The sequence below is a fragment of the Dreissena polymorpha genome, chromosome 1 (genome assembly GCF_020536995.1).
Source record: "Dreissena polymorpha isolate Duluth1 chromosome 1, UMN_Dpol_1.0, whole genome shotgun sequence".
NCBI lineage: Eukaryota > Metazoa > Mollusca > Bivalvia > Myida > Dreissenidae > Dreissena > Dreissena polymorpha.
Window position 1 is genome coordinate 15,552,247 of NC_068355.1, and position 18,225 is coordinate 15,570,471.

Consider the following 18,225-nt stretch of genomic DNA (forward strand, 5'->3'; position numbering starts at 1 on the left):
AAATATGTGATATTTATGAAAGCATAGTATTAGAATAAACAAGACAAGACCACTATGCGTTATACAATTGTTTTGACTAGGGAACTTTTCACCTTACAATACATATCGTCCACTGACATGACAAATTGATATAGCCAAACAAACACGTGACAGACACGACATGCCTTTATTGCCTGTACCGTAAAAAGCTGATATAAACGGCTCAAGTAGCCCGTTTGTTTGTATCGAATAATATGTACGCCAAGATGTCGTCGGTGTTAGCGTTCTGCTTGTTTACGTTTGCCGTTGATACAATTTATGGACAAGGTATGTGATTTTTGTTATTTGTGTGAGTTTTCATGTTCTTACCATATAGATTCACGATCATAAATGTATACGCTTTTATAAAATCGGTGTCTCGCTTTTCTGGAATTTACAGTTTCACCGTCAACAAGTATACATTTAACCCATTTATGCCTAGCGTCTAGAAAAAGGGCATTGGCAAACAGCGTAGACCCAGATGAGACGCCATATAATGCGGCGTCTCATCAGGGTTTGCGCTGTGTGCTTAAAGGAATTTCTGTAAGAAATATTCTAAATATAGAAACAAATATACTAGACATGCCTAATTTTGGAAATAAATTGATCCAATTTAGAAGGATGGGAGAGTCCACTAGGCATAAATGGGTTAAGGGAACATTTATATCGTTCAAATACTGTTTTTCGATAAATATATTTTGTCGTGGTTCGATGTTTTATCGTTCTGAATCAAATACTTTTTATCAACTTTTGTTTTGTTTTGTTAATTCACGTAAGTATGACATACATATTACGTCTAAAATTATAACTGAGCAAACTACTAGTATCCAGAGTACTTGATAAATATTATATCAGGACCAAGTTTCATTATGTTTCAACTCGTGTTAATGACTTGATCATTTAGTGTTTTACAGACTCAGTTTGCAAACATGTCATTGGTTTTATTTATATTTTGTTCCTGCAGCTGGATGTCCACAAATCGAATGTCCAGATTTCCAAACAATCCCTAACGAGTGCCGAAAGGCCGAGTTCACCATAGGTACAGATGGACGAATCAGATGTCGCCTTTGTGACACCAGCATTTGTGGTATATGCGCATTATTGACTATGTATTATGATCGGCATAAAAAACATGGCGTTGACAGTTTAAGACCTTAGTAAGTGCCATAGCTGAAACAAATAGCTGCCGCTGTTATATGTCGCTCATTACACAGATGATTTAGCCGCTATATGCCGCTCATGTAACGAAAAGAATAATCATATTATAGAAATTCTAAGCTGACTAAGGGCTTAACGAAAGCACTTTAATAAGTATGATATAAAATATTAGTGTTGACCTCAGGGTAAGATCGCATAACATAAATGGTAATTATCCACAACTCATGACCATATTTTTATAAGACCACAAATGAAAGGACAACGCGATCTTACGCTGAAATCAACACATTTTTATTAAATATCGAGCACTTTTTCGATGAATTTGTATTATTCGTGAATTTTGATACGTCTCATATTGCGACGTCATGAATAAGGCTTCATATGATAAAAAACATGTCGCACGCCGCTATAGTGTGACCAAGATTTAGTGTATGCATCGTGTTTGTTTTATTATATCATTCTAAATGCTAATTTTATTTCAATGCTCTGCGTTAACATAGTCTCTGTGTTGCAGTCTTTATAGTAATGTTGTAGATATCCGCTTTTTCATAGTCTCTGTGGTACAATCTTTATAGTAATGTTGTAGATGTCCGCTTTTACATAGTCTCTGAGACGTCATCTTTATAGAAATGTTGTAGATGTCCACCCGACATAGTCTCTGAGACGCCATCTTTATAGTAATGCTGTAGATGTCCGCTTTTACATAGTCTCTGAGACGCCATCTTTATAGTAATGTTGTAGAAGTCCGCTGTTACATAGTCTCTGAGACGCCATCTTTGTAGTATTGTGGTAGATGTCCGCTTTTACATAGTCTCTGAGACGCCATCTTTATAGAAATGTTGTTGATGTCCGCTGTTGCATAGTCTCTGAGACGCCATCTTTATAGTAATGTTGTAGATGTCCGCTTTTATATGGTCTCTGAGACGCCTTTGTTATAGTAATGTTGTAGATGTCCTCTGTAACATAGTCTCCGAACCGCCATCTTTATGGTGATGTTGTAGATGCCCGAATTCACTAGGTTTGTGGACCCACCATTTGTTTTACTGTATATAGCAACAAAGGTGTTTGTGTACATGTATTTTATTATTTGATTTATTAAACATGAGGAATTGTACTAACACTTACAATTATATTAAATACGTTTTTTGTTAATTTTGTAACAAAATAAGTTTAAGATAGAAAGTATGAAACTATGTCGAGGGTAAAGCAAAACAGTTTCATTCTTTTATCATTCCACCATGCATAAAATGAATAAGATTACGCAAACAAATAACTATGAGAAACAACATGCAGGTATTAATATTGTACGTTAAGAGTGGCGTATTGCCTTAAGTTTACCCACGGACAAACGATTGAACGTTTTCAGCTCATCAATTGCATTCCCTGATCCCTTTCACACTCAGAAAATGACTATGTGCACCCAGCATTAAACCAGAGCAGCCTGTGAGTAACTCGCATTCTGTTCAGGTTTTACGCTCTTTGCTACTCATCAGTATCTAAGGGTTGGAAATGAAGCCGTTGAATTTTGAACTTAGTAAGAAATGTCTTAAATTAAATTTAACTGTACAAGGGACAACAAATGCGTAAAAACACGTATCTCTGCGGTAAAGGGTTGTGCTACTTCGACAACTTTGGATTCTGCATAAAGTGGCCTTAATAGCGGCATGGTTTTTGCGATTACGCAACTGTTTGAAAGTAGTTATTCTAGTTCACTAAAAAATGACTTGTTTGTCTACCAATTCAGTGATGATCTTTCCGAACAAATGCATAATAAGCGTTTTAAGATCAGATATATGCATATTATTTTCTGTATGGCCTTTGTGTGTCTTCCTGGCTAGTCCATGCCGTACCTAAGTGGTTTGTTTGCTTTATTTAGAACCATTTCCGTTTAACCCATTTATGCCTGTCGTCTAGAAAAAAAGGCCTTGGCAAACAGCGTAGGCCCAGATGAGACGCCGCATGATGCGGCGTCTCATTAGGGGATACGCTGTTCGCTTACAGGAATTTCTGTTAGAAATATTCTAAATATAGAAAAAAAATATACTAGTCATCCCTAATTTTGGAAATAAATTAATCCAATTTAGAAGGATGGCAGAGTCAACTAGGCATATATGGGTTAAACTTATGTTTTAAAAGCACTCGGTACAATAACTCTTCGTATTTTCTGCTCATAGGGAACCGATCGACCGTCTGCCCACAAATAGAGTGTCCCAATGACGGGAACATACCACGTGATTGCAGACGACCTAATTTCGTAATCGGGACCGATGGAATAACAAGCTGTCGCGTGTGCGACAGCAGCATCTGCGGTACGATTTTAATACCAGATTTATTTCTTCTTATGATATAGTTTGCCCTCATGAAAACTTTACACCATTAAAAGTAACATATCAGAACTTCGCTTTACTAAGCTTAAAGTAGAACAAAATGCTATAGTATATTAAAATTCACATACAATTTATTAGACGACTAACAACTTTAGAACCGCTCATTATTCTGTAACAAACAGTAAGCTTGTCTATGTTTCAATTCTGATTTGTGACGAAGGCTTGAATATTTACTCGTAGATGATAATTGCATAATGCCATGCAGCAACTTATATTTATAAGTAGTTTAATAACTATGTTGGTGATCTAATCCTCTAAAGCAAAGGCCACAAAGAATAGTAACATTTGTTGTATGTGAACATATGTGTGACGTCATTTAATTTACCTTTTTAACATGTCAAAGGGACGTTTATGTAGAATCAGAATTTCCGTACATGCAATTTGTGTTTCTTAATGACCTGTTAAATAATTTGTTGTTTTTTTTAACTTTAAAGCGTTATAAATTATGCTATGGGTTTATAGTCTGGAATTATATTCCAATCGCCGGAGTTATAACACTTCTTCATGGATTGACAGACTTTCAGTATTTTAATTTACAGCTGTATTACAATAAAAGTCCATGTTATATCGAATTGTTAGGATTTAATTGCTGAATATTGCCACGTTTATTTCACAACATGTCAAAAAGGCCAGTGAGACGTTCATATTGAAAACGAATAGCCATAAATAAACCAACATTGGGTACTCCCTTGAAATAGATAACCTGCAATGTTCTCGAGTTTTCATCTTGAAAGGAATGTGTCACGTAAGAAGTGCATTAACTAGCGGGTTGGAGCCAAAGTCGTCCAAAACGGACAATACGATTCAAAGACCCACAAATTGTGTTTCTATGTATAAGAATATTTACACTCACTCACTAGAGTATCCAACTAATGGGTAACAAAATCGTTTCAAAATAAAGCGAATGACACCAAGAGGGAGTGAGCACATTAAGCCTAGCTTTAGTGATATTAGGTTCATTCGCCAACTAGTATTTATTAAAATACACTTTCGCATGTATCATTTGGAACAATACATAACGCATATTCACGTTGCTCGTTTAAATTGACTACTACCTTTAGTTTGCGCCAAAACGACAGGCGGAAGAACGAAAGTTTATAGTTAAGCCAGCATATTCCCATCTGCTTTGTTACTGGGATAAAACAAGTTACGTTAATAAGGATACTTCCTTTTTCTTATTTCCGATGAGCGAAAGCCGGATACTACGAACATTTGGAATCTGTATAAAGTAGTCTAAAAGGCGGTTTGGCCATCTCGATTACGTGCACAACTGTTTTAAGTCCGTTTCCTTTAATGCCAATTCAATGAGTCTTGTTCTGAGAAAACTGGGCTTAATGCATGTGCGTTAAGTGTCATCCCAGATTAGCCTGTGTAGACCGCACAGGTTAATCAGGGACGACACTTACCGCCTTAACTTGATTATTGGTAAGGAGGGACTTCCTTGAAACTAAAAATACCATTAAAGCAGAAAGTGTCGTCCCTGATTAGCCTTTGCGGACTGCACAGGCTAATCAGGGACGACATTTTACGCACATGCATTAAGCCCAGTTTTTCTCAGAACGCGGATCCAATAATGATCAATACAGAATACGCGCTGTATAGCAACATTTTGTCCGAATCACTTTATGTCTGTATACAGTATTCATCATGCCACCGCATTGATATCTGCCTGATATAACGTTGCCTGATATATTTTTATATCATGGTCAACAGGAAGTTCTTATATCAGTCAATGTTTGGAGTTACGTGGGATTTGCAATTTAGTCTACTATTTCTATCACCATGAACCAGGTTCAACAAAACAAACAATTTGATACCAAGAACGTACACATTTTATTCTAGTTTAAAGTCATAAATCACAAATTCGTTTATTTTTAGTTCCCCTGTTTTCGGAGAAACCCGAGGTATTGTCATAGCCAGCTCGTCGTGTCGTGTCGTCCGCTTTGTGCTAAAACCTTTACATTTTGTAAGGGTTTTGAACATTGGCTCTAAAATCAAAGTGCTTCAACCTACAACTTTGAAACTTCATATGTAGCTGCACATTGATTAGTTCTACATGCCACACCCATTTGGGTCACAAGGTCAAAGGTCAAGGTCACTGTGACCTCTAAAAAAATAATTCTGACAAGCTTTCATTTATTCAATAATGCACCCGCAGCCGAGCGTGGCACCCGTTATGCGGTGCTCTTGTTTAAAATTTACCACAGCCCGCGCTACAAACGTTAAATGACGTCAATAATGGGACAATAATCTTTAATATCGATATAGTCATTGCATTCGAAAGTGTTGCACAGAAAGTAAAGACACATGATAACTGTATGCTTATCCTAAACAATAAAAACAAACGAGTTAACACGCTTATGTCAATATTGTCATCATTAAATGTCAATTTCAATACACATCCACAAAATTGCGTCTCCAAACTATTCGGTAAAATGTGTTCTTCGAATAAATTTGTCGCTGCAGTCCATTCCTGATATCCAATTCAAGACGTTTATAATTTAAGCGGGTCTATTCTTCCCATTCATAGTGCAAACTTTTTTTCTCTATAATTTATGATGTTTAAAATAAGCGATTATTCGTGTCGTCTTTTCGAACGCCGTTGCTATAGTATGTCAACGTGTAAAAGCCGGATCAGCAAAATCAGCGTACATTTTAAATATAGAAAAAGATTGATTGTTTTGCAGATTTTTAGGAAAATGTGGTATGATAAACAGAAAAATAGGTTACTGTCCCATCGTTTTGTAATATATCAGGCTCGGCACAAATAAAATAACAGCTCGGCAAGTCTCGCCGTTATATTATTCTAAGCCTCGCCTGATATATTACAAAACGATGGTTCAGTAACCTGTTATTCTCTATGTAGCATCCTGGTTGGTCCTTAAACTTTCAGGGCGTATTTCTTTTTGTAGAACCCTTTCGCTGTTTAAAACGCGTGGTTCAGTATATCTTCATATTTTACTTCTTAAAGGTAACCAAACGTCCGTCTGTCCAAAAGTCAAGTGTCCAAAAAACCGGGACATACCTCGTGATTGCAGACGACCTAATTTTGAAATCGGGACCGATGGGATAACACGATGCCGCGTGTGCGACAGCAGCGTTTGTGGTAAGCTTGGTGATAGCAGGTGTATAATGCCATGATTTGAATTATAATTCCTGAAATGCTAACATGAACATAAATAATAATATTATTAAACACTATTATGGCCATTCCGTTTTCTAATCAGGCCCCACGTCACAAGTGTGCCCCCAGATTCAGTGCCCCGGTGACAGCAACATTCCTGCTAATTGTCGTAGGCCAACATACGTGATTGGCACCGACGGAATCACAGATTGCAGAGTGTGTGATGCCAACAAGTGTAAACAATAGTTGTACCACCGAACAAAGTAGTTTACATCATGTTACGATTCGGACTTTAATGCAGAGTTTTTTCTTGCTGGGACCTATAAGTACATTTTCATTTTAATATTACGTTGACATATCTACATAACTTGGTTTACGTTGTATGAAACCGACACATGGTACCGAAACTTACGTTTATTGTCACAGATTCATATGCAGTTTACCACATTCCTCAAATAAATACTATTTATAATGTACTGTTTTATTTTTGTTATGTTTTTCTGATATTGTGAACATTCAAAATTTAAATAAATAGAGGAAGCTTACTTGTCTGAGGAACTGATTTCAGCGTAAGATTAATGTGAATACATGCTACTTTTAATGTCATTTTAATACATAATATCATAGTGCAACCACTCGTACATGATTTCTCTCTTTGAAATATATTTGCTCATTTTTGCTGCGAATATTTGGGATAGAACCGTTAACGTTTGAGAAGAAGATGGTATTCGTCATTATGTGTGTTTGTTTTCTCGTATATCTGTTTGTGCATCAACGGTATAAACAAATAACCGATTTAATACTGCGCATTGAGCACAACGGTTTAAATAATACAATTGATGCCATCGGGTGATGCCTTAAGAAGAGATAAGTTTGAATGTTATTGATATCGTACTTGTTGTAATTGTGTGTTGTCATTGTTTGTTCTGCTTTTGTCCGGAATCACTAATGAATTGCCTTAAATATTTTTTCTACATTCGAAGCAATTCACATTGTATCGTGAACGCCATTAACGCATCGGTTAATAATATGATGCGACGTTTTGGGTACTCCTTCAAGTAAATAAAGTTCCCCAAAAGGCAATAAATTTTGTATAAAAGGAAATCTAATAGGGCACCAACATGCACCCTAAATGTAATGAAATCCAATAGTAAAGCTAAGAAATCAAAGAAATGACAAAAACGATATAAACTTCGACAATCATATGTGTACTGTTATGTGATGTATACTATCGTCTTATAAATTCTGTTAATTTGGAATTATATGCACAGAATAGAGCAAGCGTAGCCACCTTTTCGGTATATACAGTATTACATAAACCGCTGCTGACATCATGTCTTTCTAACAATTTTTGGAGAAACACAAACACACATGTTAAACTTTTTATCAAAATCGCACCGTCCGTTAGTTAGTCAGTTAGTCAGTCAGTTAGTTAGTCTTTTCGTCCGTATTAGTTACTTCATGAAAATGTGTAAGACAATAACATCTGGGTCAAGTTCGATTACCGGCCAAAGTGACCCAGACACTCTTGAGTTACGGCCCTTGAATTTTCGTTAAATTGTTGTTTTTTCTCGTTTCCGCTCAATTGCTCGAGCAATTGTCTTCAGATCTTCATCAAACTTCATGAACATGTGTAAGGCAATAACATCTAGATCAAGTTCGATAATCGGCAAAATTGACCCAGATACTTCTGAGTTACGGCCCTTGAATCATCAAAAAATGGTGTGTTTTTCTCGTTTCCGCTCAATAACTCGAGCAAATGTCATCGTATCTTCGCCACATTTCATGAAAATGTGTAAGGTTATACGATCTAGGTCAAGTTCTATACTCAGCCAAATTGACGAAGACACTCCTGAGTTACGGTCCTTGAATCTTCGAAAAATTGAGTTTTTTTCTCGTTTCCGCTCGATAACTCCAGCAATTGTCATCGGATCTTCACCAAACTTCATAAAAATGTGTAAGGCAATACCATCTAGGTCAAGTTTGATAATCAGCCAAATTGATTAAAACACTCTTGAATTAGGGCCCTTGAATCATCGTAACATTGTTTTTTTCTCGTTTTCGTACAATAACTCGAGCAATTATCATAGGATCTTCGCCACACTTCATGAAAATGTGTAAGCAAATAGCATCTTTCAAGTTTAATAATCGGCTAAATTCACCCAGACACTCCTGAGTTAAGGCCCTTGAATCATAGAAAAATTGCGTTTTTCCTCGCTTCCGCTCAATAACTCCAGCAAGTGACATCGAATCTTCAGCAAACTTCATAAAAATGTGTAAGGCAATAACATCTAGGCCAAAGATTAAAAATCAGCCAAATTGTCCCAGACACTCTTGAGTTACGGCCCTTGAATCATCATAAAATTATTTTTTTCTCGTTTTCGCTCAATAAATCGAGCAATTGTTATAGGATCTTCGCCACACTTCATAAAAATGTGTAAGGCAATAACATCTAGGTCAAGTTTGATAATCGGCAAAATTTACCCAGACACTCCTTAGTTACGGCCCTTGAATTATAGAAAAATTGCGTTTTTTTTCTCGTTTCCGCTCAATAACTCGAGAGAATGTCATAGGATCTTCCCCACACTTCATGAGAATGTGTAAGATCATGAGATCTAGGTCAAGTTCCATGATCAACCAAATTGACAAAGACACTATTGAGTAGCGGCCCTTGTATCATAGAAAAATTGATAATGTGTAAGATCATGAAATCTAGGTCAAGTTCGAGGATCAGCCAAATTGACAAAGACACTATTGAGTAGCGGCCCTTGTATCATAGAAAAATTGATTTTTTTCTCGTTTCCGCTTAATTACTCCAGCAATTGTCATCGGATCTTCACCAAACTTCATAAAAATGTGAAAGGTAATAAAATCTAGGTTAAGATCGATAATCAGCCAAATTTACACAGGCACTTCTGAGTAACGGCCCTTAACATCAAAACATTGTGTTTCCGCTGCAAAAAAATGCTCATAACTTCTATGTCGCTTCAGATGTAACCTTCATATTAGGGTTTGCATGTGTATATGGACATGGCCTTTCCATACGCACACAAATTTTGACCCCTTTGGCCTTGACCTAGAACTTAGGGTCCGCGTTTAGGTTTGGAAATCTGCCAGGTTTCGAAAAAGCGTTTTTCGGGGAATATGTCTTCTGATGGAGACAGCTCTTGTTTCAATTAGTAATGATATCAACATGTGTCATTTTAACAACCAATTTAGACAATCATCAAACACTACGCATAGCAGTTCATTTTATTTTTATGTCTCTAATAACATGTATAGGTCGCCTTCTTTTGAAACTCTGAATCGTGTTTTTACGTGCAGATAACGGAAAGATACGATTTCTAGCATGAAGCGTTATAAAAGCTATGACGTCTTCGAAAGTGTAGCCGAATTCTATATAGATTCGCAAGAAATTTTTACCAAACATGTTAAACTAAATATTTCATTACGACTTATATGTGTCGTTAATTTATCCAGATTCTTCGCTAAAAGGTATCAATATACAAATAATTGACGAAATGTAATAAGACGGCTTCTTTTAATTTTATAGTGATAACTCTTCTAAGACTAAGCATAATGAACATGTGTGAAACCTTATACGATTCGGCTTTAGCGACAAAAAATACAACTGATTTCATTTGTATCGTACAAAGTAAAACTTACCTTTGCAAAAATCGAAAATGTGTCAGACACACCAAGGATTCAATAAATGACAACTAAAAGCATAGATGTGATTGCTTAAGTGATTTTAAGGCGGAAGAAGAAAGGAAATTTTTCTACCACGGAGGGATAGACAATTATTAATTGTAAATCAACAATACGGGGGAAAACAAAACTTCTTTCAAATCTTTGTGGAACACATTTCGCATTTCTTGACATATTTGTTTTCGGTGCGAGGGAAAGGTTGCGGGTGCATTGCATACATGTCAACAAGATATATTGTTTTAACAATTCAGACTGTCAGTGAAGCTGGGTTCCCACTGCCAATCAGATCATCTCGATCAAGCCCGACCAAGCCGTCGGGTACTGGTCTGGTTCGGTCGGCATAAGTGGTCGGGGGCGGTCGGTTAGGTCGGCATTGGTCGGGCTTCCTACCCGATATTTTTTGACATGTCAAAAATATCGAGTAGCGGTCGAGTAGAAAATTGATCGAGAAGCGCTCGGGAAGTGGTCGTGTATAAGTCAAGTAGAAGATCGACTTGATCGTGAAGCCATCGTGTGGCGATCGGATTGACATCTTTTACACGATACGTATCCGATCCGCTCGACCTCTTCCCGAGTTATTTTAGATCGCAACACGATCGACTCGACCTCTATTCGATTTGATGTACATATTTACTAGACTGATACCCGCAGGCTACTCGACCGTACACGATCACTTCCCGATTGCTATTCGACCATATGTATTTACCCGATCCGCTTGACCTCTACCCAAGTTATTTTAGATCGCTTTGTAAGACTGTAGTACGACCATCACGATCTGGTCGTGTGAAGATCTGGTGGCTATCGAGCTGAGGTCCATTTGGTCGAGCTGAGTTCGTATAGGGCTCGTGTATAGGTCGAGATGATCGAGCGGAAATCGGAAAGATGGTTGAGTGGACGTCGTGAATGAGTCGTGTGGGGGTCGTGTTTTATCGACAAGAGGTCGAGAAGAAGTCGTGTATACCCTTTTTAGTCGAGCGTGGTCGGGTTTGGTCGGGAAATTGCGGTGATCGGGATGATCGAGTTGATCGGATCGGAAGTGGGAACCCACCTTAAGACGCATGTAAACACCTTTCTTGCACACTTCGAAGTTCCGTGGTTATACATAAAGAGAATGCATGGTTGGTGCCGAGATGGAGAAAGTTTATCCGGTGAGGCTTAGAACAAGAAAATATGGCGAGCTTTAGCGAGTCCTATTTTTCTTTTTCGGGCCGAACCGAATAATCTTTCTCTTTCTCAGCACCAACCATGTATTTGATTTATCCTATTCACGTAAACTTATGCCGTTAACACAGTTTATCACAGACACATGATTAATTGACATAAAATAATTATTTTTAGTCGGGCCTACTACATGTACACAGCATTCCTGACGACCGAATAACTACCGATTGTCTCACGTAAAAAATAGTTTCACATTTAACTGTTCCTTTTAATACTTTGCTATTGAAAATATGAGAAGAAATAAAAAACGAATCGAAAATATGATACTTTTCTTGGTAGACATTAAAAGAAAAGCTACAGCAAAACAAAAAATCAATTTTATTTACCTCAGTGACAACTTTAATCCGATGCTTACGACAATAAAGTAACAATGATATGCACTGCATTTTCTGTCCATCCATCCCCTAAAGGGATCTTTTCACGGTTTGGTAAATTGACAAAATTGAAAAAAGTTGTTTCAGATTCGCAAATTTTCGTTTTAGTTATGATATTTGTCAGGATACAGTATTACTGAACATTTACCAAAGTCCTATATAGCCATTATATGTATATTTTGACGATTTGAAAACCTAAAAATTAAAAAGCGTTGCAACGCAAAACGATTGAATAATTTGGAGAGTTCTGTTGTCGTTTAAATTTACGAAATTACGAAGATTGCTTATATAAGGTATACAATACTTAAGCTGTGTATATTCGGCGGAATAGCCGAGAGGGCTTATGTGTTTTTACTTCAGACTAACTCCAGGACTCCGGGGGTAACTGGTTCAAGCCCTGGTACCGGCTACTTTTTTTTCCTTTTTTCTAATTTTATTCTTGATTTTTTACTGGAGCTTTTAAGATCAAATGTTTACATTTATCAACATAAAGCATTTAATGAAAAACTTCAAAATATGCCAAAATCTGTGAAAAGGCCACTTTAATTGAAATCCATTTTGTGTTTTTCCATCCCTTTATCGAAAGGTATTTTAAACCACACGTTTTATAACGTTTGTATCGAACGCTTTGTAAACCACTCTCTGACTCTGAGTCTGCCTCAAAACACGATTTACGAAATCGTAATCCTGTAGGAGCGAGTTATTTTTTTTCCTAAAAAAAGGCTTTCGAAGTAAACAATTATGCAGGACAAACAAACAACCCGAAATACGTAATGGAGCCTTCGATGCTTTAAAAAATGTATATATCTGTAAAAAAAACACCACATCAAAATGGTCCCTAAAATGATAAAATCCAAAAAGTCATGCTTAAACTACAGGTAGTATGTTTCGTCAGAGAAATGACGTAACACTAGGAACGTTTTAAATTGCGAAATCAAGTAAATGAAAATACTTATACGGAGAGCTGGTTCGGTAATATATATATAAAAAGAAAAAATTTGATCATGTAATAAAACGATAATATTTATGATGCGTCTCAATAAATTTCAAAGGTCAAATATTCGAGCTTGTTAATAGGCACGTAGGAATACGTATTTACAATAGATCGCTGCTACGTGAGTTACTGCCGAATATCAACTTGATTATTCGACCCTGCTTCATTAGGTCAATGTTTGCAACAGACGCAGGATAAAACCGTTTGCAACGCGTTTTAATTTTCGGGTTTTCAAATCGTTGAAATATGCATTTAATTATGGAAGGGAATATCCGCCAGTCCATGCATGATGTTAAATGACAGTCTCATTTTAACTACTAGCACATGCTTTTTGATACGTGGTAGTTGCATTTTGCCTAGTTACATTTGCAAACACTTCGTCATATTGTCACATATTGATAAGTTTATAATTACTTCACATATATCTTTACTTCGTGTGTGTTATTGACAACTGCAGTTAAACTTTTGGAATTTGTATTAATGCTTAATCCAACGGCGTTCTTTGTTTAACTATGTGCATTTGGCTATGTTGCTACTGAATTTAACAAGCTGTTAATATCTTTGTGGATCTATATTACTTCTTAAGTCGATTGCTAGTGCGTCTCTGATTTAGAATTAGTCTTCGGTTTTGAATACACCGCCATTATAAATAGTTTACAATGCGAAAATGGGAACCAGTACTAAAAAACCTAATTCCAGCGCAAATTGCAGCGTAAATTACTATTGCCGGGAGATCCCTCTAAACATCAAAATCAAAATCTCCGGTATCAACCGTGATACATCGACTATCTCTGGAATCCTCCATAAAAAAGCGGTGATAGGGTAAAAAACTTACCCGTCTACATAATGCCTATTGTTTTGCTTGGAGGTCATAATATACTAAATAGTTTCCCTTTATAATTCAATGTAAAAGTGACAACTTTAAGCGAAAATAAATGCAACATTTTGCACATAGAGACCCCCATAACCATATCTTTTCTTAAAGGCCATTCTAAGCAGAATCGATTTACGCAATATAAAAGATATGTGATGTTCAAACGAAGACATTCACTTCTTCATTTCTACACCGATTCACTTCCAAATTATACTGAATATCTCTAATGACAATACGGTCAATCTCAACTATGCATGGCCCCATTACCAACCCTGGGGTGCCCCCTGGGTCAAACATGCGGCGTGGGGATACGCGTCGGCCTCTGCCGCGCCATTTCTAGTTGTTGTTGAATTCAATATGAATTGCTATGAATGGAATAGTGAGAACTGTCTGTGCTTCTTTATTATGGTATTGTTTATCATAAATACCAGTTTAATTCTTCATCTAGTGTGAATAGCTTTTACATGAAATGCCAATTGTGTTGTTTTGGAAAGATTATTGCATCTTGTTGTAAATATAGAATAAATCTTTTTTTATTTGAACAATTATGAGATTTTCAATGAATAGGAAACCACTATTTTGTCATTGGATACATTTCTTAATTTCACGGACATTGCTTTAACATTAGAGTCTGGCTCTGGGAAAATTGGACCCAATGCATGTGCTAAAAATGTTGTCTCAGATTAGCCTGTACCGTCAGCACAGGCTTATCAGGGACAACACTTTCCGGCAAATATTTTTGTATAAAAAAATTCCATTTAGCGAAAATTTCATCACTGATTTAGTTTAAACCTATTTATTTTAGCTCGATTGCATCGAAAGCCTTAGGCTTATATAAACGCTCTCGAGTCCGTTTCCTGGGCCTAGAACCAGTACTTGGTGTCTTTGGGTGAGATCTAAAGAACGCTCCCACGGTTGGGATCGAACCCGATGACCTCCCGGTCGCTAGGCGGACACCATATCCATTACACCACGGCGACCTGTTATCACTGTTATCGACCTGATCACTGATTTGCCCTTATTAACACTTGACACATGCATTAAGACCCATTTTCCCAGACCGAGGCTCAATTATGTTGTTGTTGTGTGTCTTGTTATGACTGTGGATGAAGCCATCCATCATGAAATAGCGTGTCAAAATAATCTAAATACTGAATAACCTTTTTTACAATTTTATTAGAAAATATATGTATTACATGGCATACTGGTTAAATAATTATTAGGATAAAACAAACATTACATAAACATCATCTGAAAACAAAGTGATCCCTCTGGTCCTGTTGCTAGTGTATCCCACACATACTGCTTATGACTAGACATATGCAACTTTACCATGATCATACAATTGTTTTCAAAACAATCTATAAACTGGTGCAATATAAGTTAAAAACCTACATATGCATGTGAATTGCACTACTGTCTGGTTATATGTAAATGCCTTGATGCACAATAAATAAACTGATTGTTACCTGTCATTTTGTTTGGCAAACATTTTTTACACGTGTTTACTTCTTTCATGAAGGAAGTAATATATGGAAAACATTTTGGTAGCAAATTATATTGTTGCTTGTGTTCACCTTTTACTTATAAAATACATATAATAAGTGTAGGAATGCACATAACCTCATTAAATGCTAGAATTTAGGGTCCTGTCTTAACAAAGATCTTATGATACTTTTTGGTTATGACTGAATATTTAGTTTACAATAAATAGGCATTTAGAATCTGTATGATCCTAAAATAAAAGGCATGTGAATATAGAAAAGAAATAAATACAATTGAACTTTGCTCTGGGAAAATGGGGTTTAATGCATGTTCCTAAAGTGTTGTCGCAGATTAACTTGTACAGTCCGCACAAGCTAATCAGGGAAGACACTCTCTGGTTTTATGAGATTTTTCGTTTAAAGAAAGTATTTTGAAAAAGAAAATCCAGTCAAGGCCGAAAGTGTTGTCCCAGATAAGCATGTGTGGACCACATAAGCTAATCTGGGACGACACTTCACAAACACGCGTAAAGCCAATTTCCACAGAACGCGGCTCAATTTGACTGAATACTAGGTCTACTAAACCTAGGCTGTTCACTGCAAACAAATTATCACTAATGTCTTAATGTCAGCACAACAAAATAGAATGGCAAGTCATTTTTACTAAAAAAAAACATTGAAATCTTGCAAGAACAAAGCTGCTTACCAATCTACAAGATGTGTGAATAAGATGCTTGTAAAGTAATGTGAAATAAATAAATTTCTCTAATATTATGTTGAGCTTAAGCATGCCAAATGCACAAATGGCAAACAACAAATTGCTGCATGATTGTATAACCGTTCAATTGTTTCAACTAGCAGAATGTTTCTTATTACGATTGGCCTTATTTGTTCTTAATCTTAATAAAACACCACGTCGGATATTGGATACAGAGTCGCCAAAATTCTTAGCATTTAAACACATAGCACACTCTATTATTAATATCAGAACATTTAGACTGGTCCTTGAGGGGTTTTCTTAAGCTCTGATTGACCTCTGTGCTGGTGTCTCTCCCGGGTCTCATCTAGCTCCTTCAACAGGTGTTCATTAGTTGTAACCATGTACCTGGATTTACAACACGTTTGTCATGTTAAGGTTGATATCTTTTAATATTTAGCTTGATTTATGCAAGAGCTTAGGCCTTATTATTATTATTATTATAACTGATAACTTATTATAGTTATTATCTTTAGATTTAAGGATAAAAAATATTTCCATTCTAAAACTGATACCATCAGAGTTACCGGTATAGCCTTCGCAGTTTGAACCTGACTCAACTCAATACACATGTTTATTTGTATACAGTACTTTTAAGTGCTGTGTTTTTGGAATCTGATTTTCTGTATTAAAGCAATGTCTTTACCCAATTGGAAAAAGGACGGGTACACTTGGGAATTTTTTGATTATTCTAAAGTGTTTGAAATATCCTAAACTATGGAACACAAACCACAAACCTTTTTAGAGTTAGCTGCTAAAAGCATTTTTCCTCATCATTAATTATGCAGGGGTTTTCCAGAACAAATTGAAAGTACAGGAAGGTCTTGTAAACAATAATTAGGAAATATTCAATAATAAATGACTTCTATAAGTTTGCACAGTAAAATAATATGTATATGCATACATATTATGAAACAATAGAAATCTTTACATTAACAAGCGATGTGTTTGTCAGAAACACAATGCCCCCTACTGCGCCACTTTGAAGCCATATATTTGACCTTTGACCTTGAAGGATGACATTGACCTTTCACCACTCAAAATGTGCAACTCCATGAGATACACATGCATGCCAAATATCAAGTTGCTATCTTCAATATTGCAAAAGTTATTGCAAAAGTTTAACCAAGGTTTAAGTTTGTGACAGACACATACAATGACAGACAGACACATACAATGACAGAGAGACAGGCCTAAAACAATATACCCCGATCATTCGATCTGGGGGCATAGAAAAGAATTAGTGTGGTATAGAGTGTAGTTCCCAAATATCTAACTCAGACCTCTTTAGTGATGCCTACCTGATTACACCTGGGTGTTATAGTCCAGTGCTGACACTGCCACAGTTCCAGTATTTGCATGTCCATGCCTCCTTCTGTTACTGTCGGATGCACAATTGCCTTTGCAGCACTAGTGCTACTGACAGAGGTTACTGATGCAGGTGCTGGTATTGTGTACTCCTGTCACTTGTGTTGACATTCAACAAATCTGCTGCCTGCCTTAAAAGAACAGCTGCTCTTTGCTGTTGGCTCATATCTGCAAATGTATTTATGTACATCATTTTATATTTATAAAAACAAGTCACCGTTATGTAGTATAATGATAGATTAGAGAGATAATAACTGTTGCGTAGTCAGATATGACACTTGCCGATCTAAGTTTCTATACTTTTTTCACAGCAATATGATCTGCTTGATCATCTAAGTACCATCTTTATGGGAAATCTTCACCCCCCCCCCTCCATTATACTACGTGTACTAACATCTTGATGTGTTTGTTCGTATGGTGTTTATGGCCGTGTATTTAACTTACATTGAGGCAAAGATTCACTTAATCATACTTCCTGGGTTTCACCAGTACTAGGCTAGGGCTCTGCAGTCTCACCAGAGGAAACTCTCATGAAAAAAATCAGCACCGCATGTGAGGATCATACCCAGGACCCCTGAGTTACAAACCGTAAACATTAACTGGGTCACTGAGCTACACATTATAGACGCAAAGAAAAACAATATCGATCTACCATTTAAGTCTATAAAAGAAAAATCTTCATTAAATGTGTCTGTTTGAAGATACCTATTAAATAACTGTTCAACCCGTACTGTGGTCAACTAAAACCCATTTTTTTG

General features: G+C 36.5%; 1 protein-coding gene across 1 annotated transcript; it reads left to right on the plus strand.

Moving 5' to 3' along the window:
- Positions 1-164: 164 nt before the first annotated feature.
- LOC127872114 (uncharacterized) lies at positions 165-7,163 on the plus strand. Its single transcript, XM_052415443.1, has 5 exons — positions 165-306; positions 983-1,105; positions 3,351-3,485; positions 6,535-6,669; positions 6,791-7,163. The coding sequence occupies exons 1-5, from the start codon at positions 234-236 to the stop codon at positions 6,931-6,933; spliced, it is 609 nt and encodes a 202-aa protein (XP_052271403.1). The 5' UTR covers positions 165-233; the 3' UTR covers positions 6,934-7,163.
- Positions 7,164-18,225: the final 11,062 nt, after the last annotated feature.

What these genes read in the sequence shown, in the direction of transcription:
- LOC127872114 (XM_052415443.1), top strand. Translation starts at nt 234, where the DNA reads ATGTACGCCAAGATGTCGTCGGTGTTAGCGTTCTGCTTGTTTACGTTT. An exon ending in TTGTGACACCAGCATTTGTG is followed by an intron (nt 1,106 to 3,350) that starts GTATATGCGCAT and finishes TTCTGCTCATAG; the next exon opens with GGAACCGATCGACCGTCTGC. An exon ending in GTGCGACAGCAGCGTTTGTG is followed by an intron (nt 6,670 to 6,790) that starts GTAAGCTTGGTG and finishes TTTTCTAATCAG; the next exon opens with GCCCCACGTCACAAGTGTGC.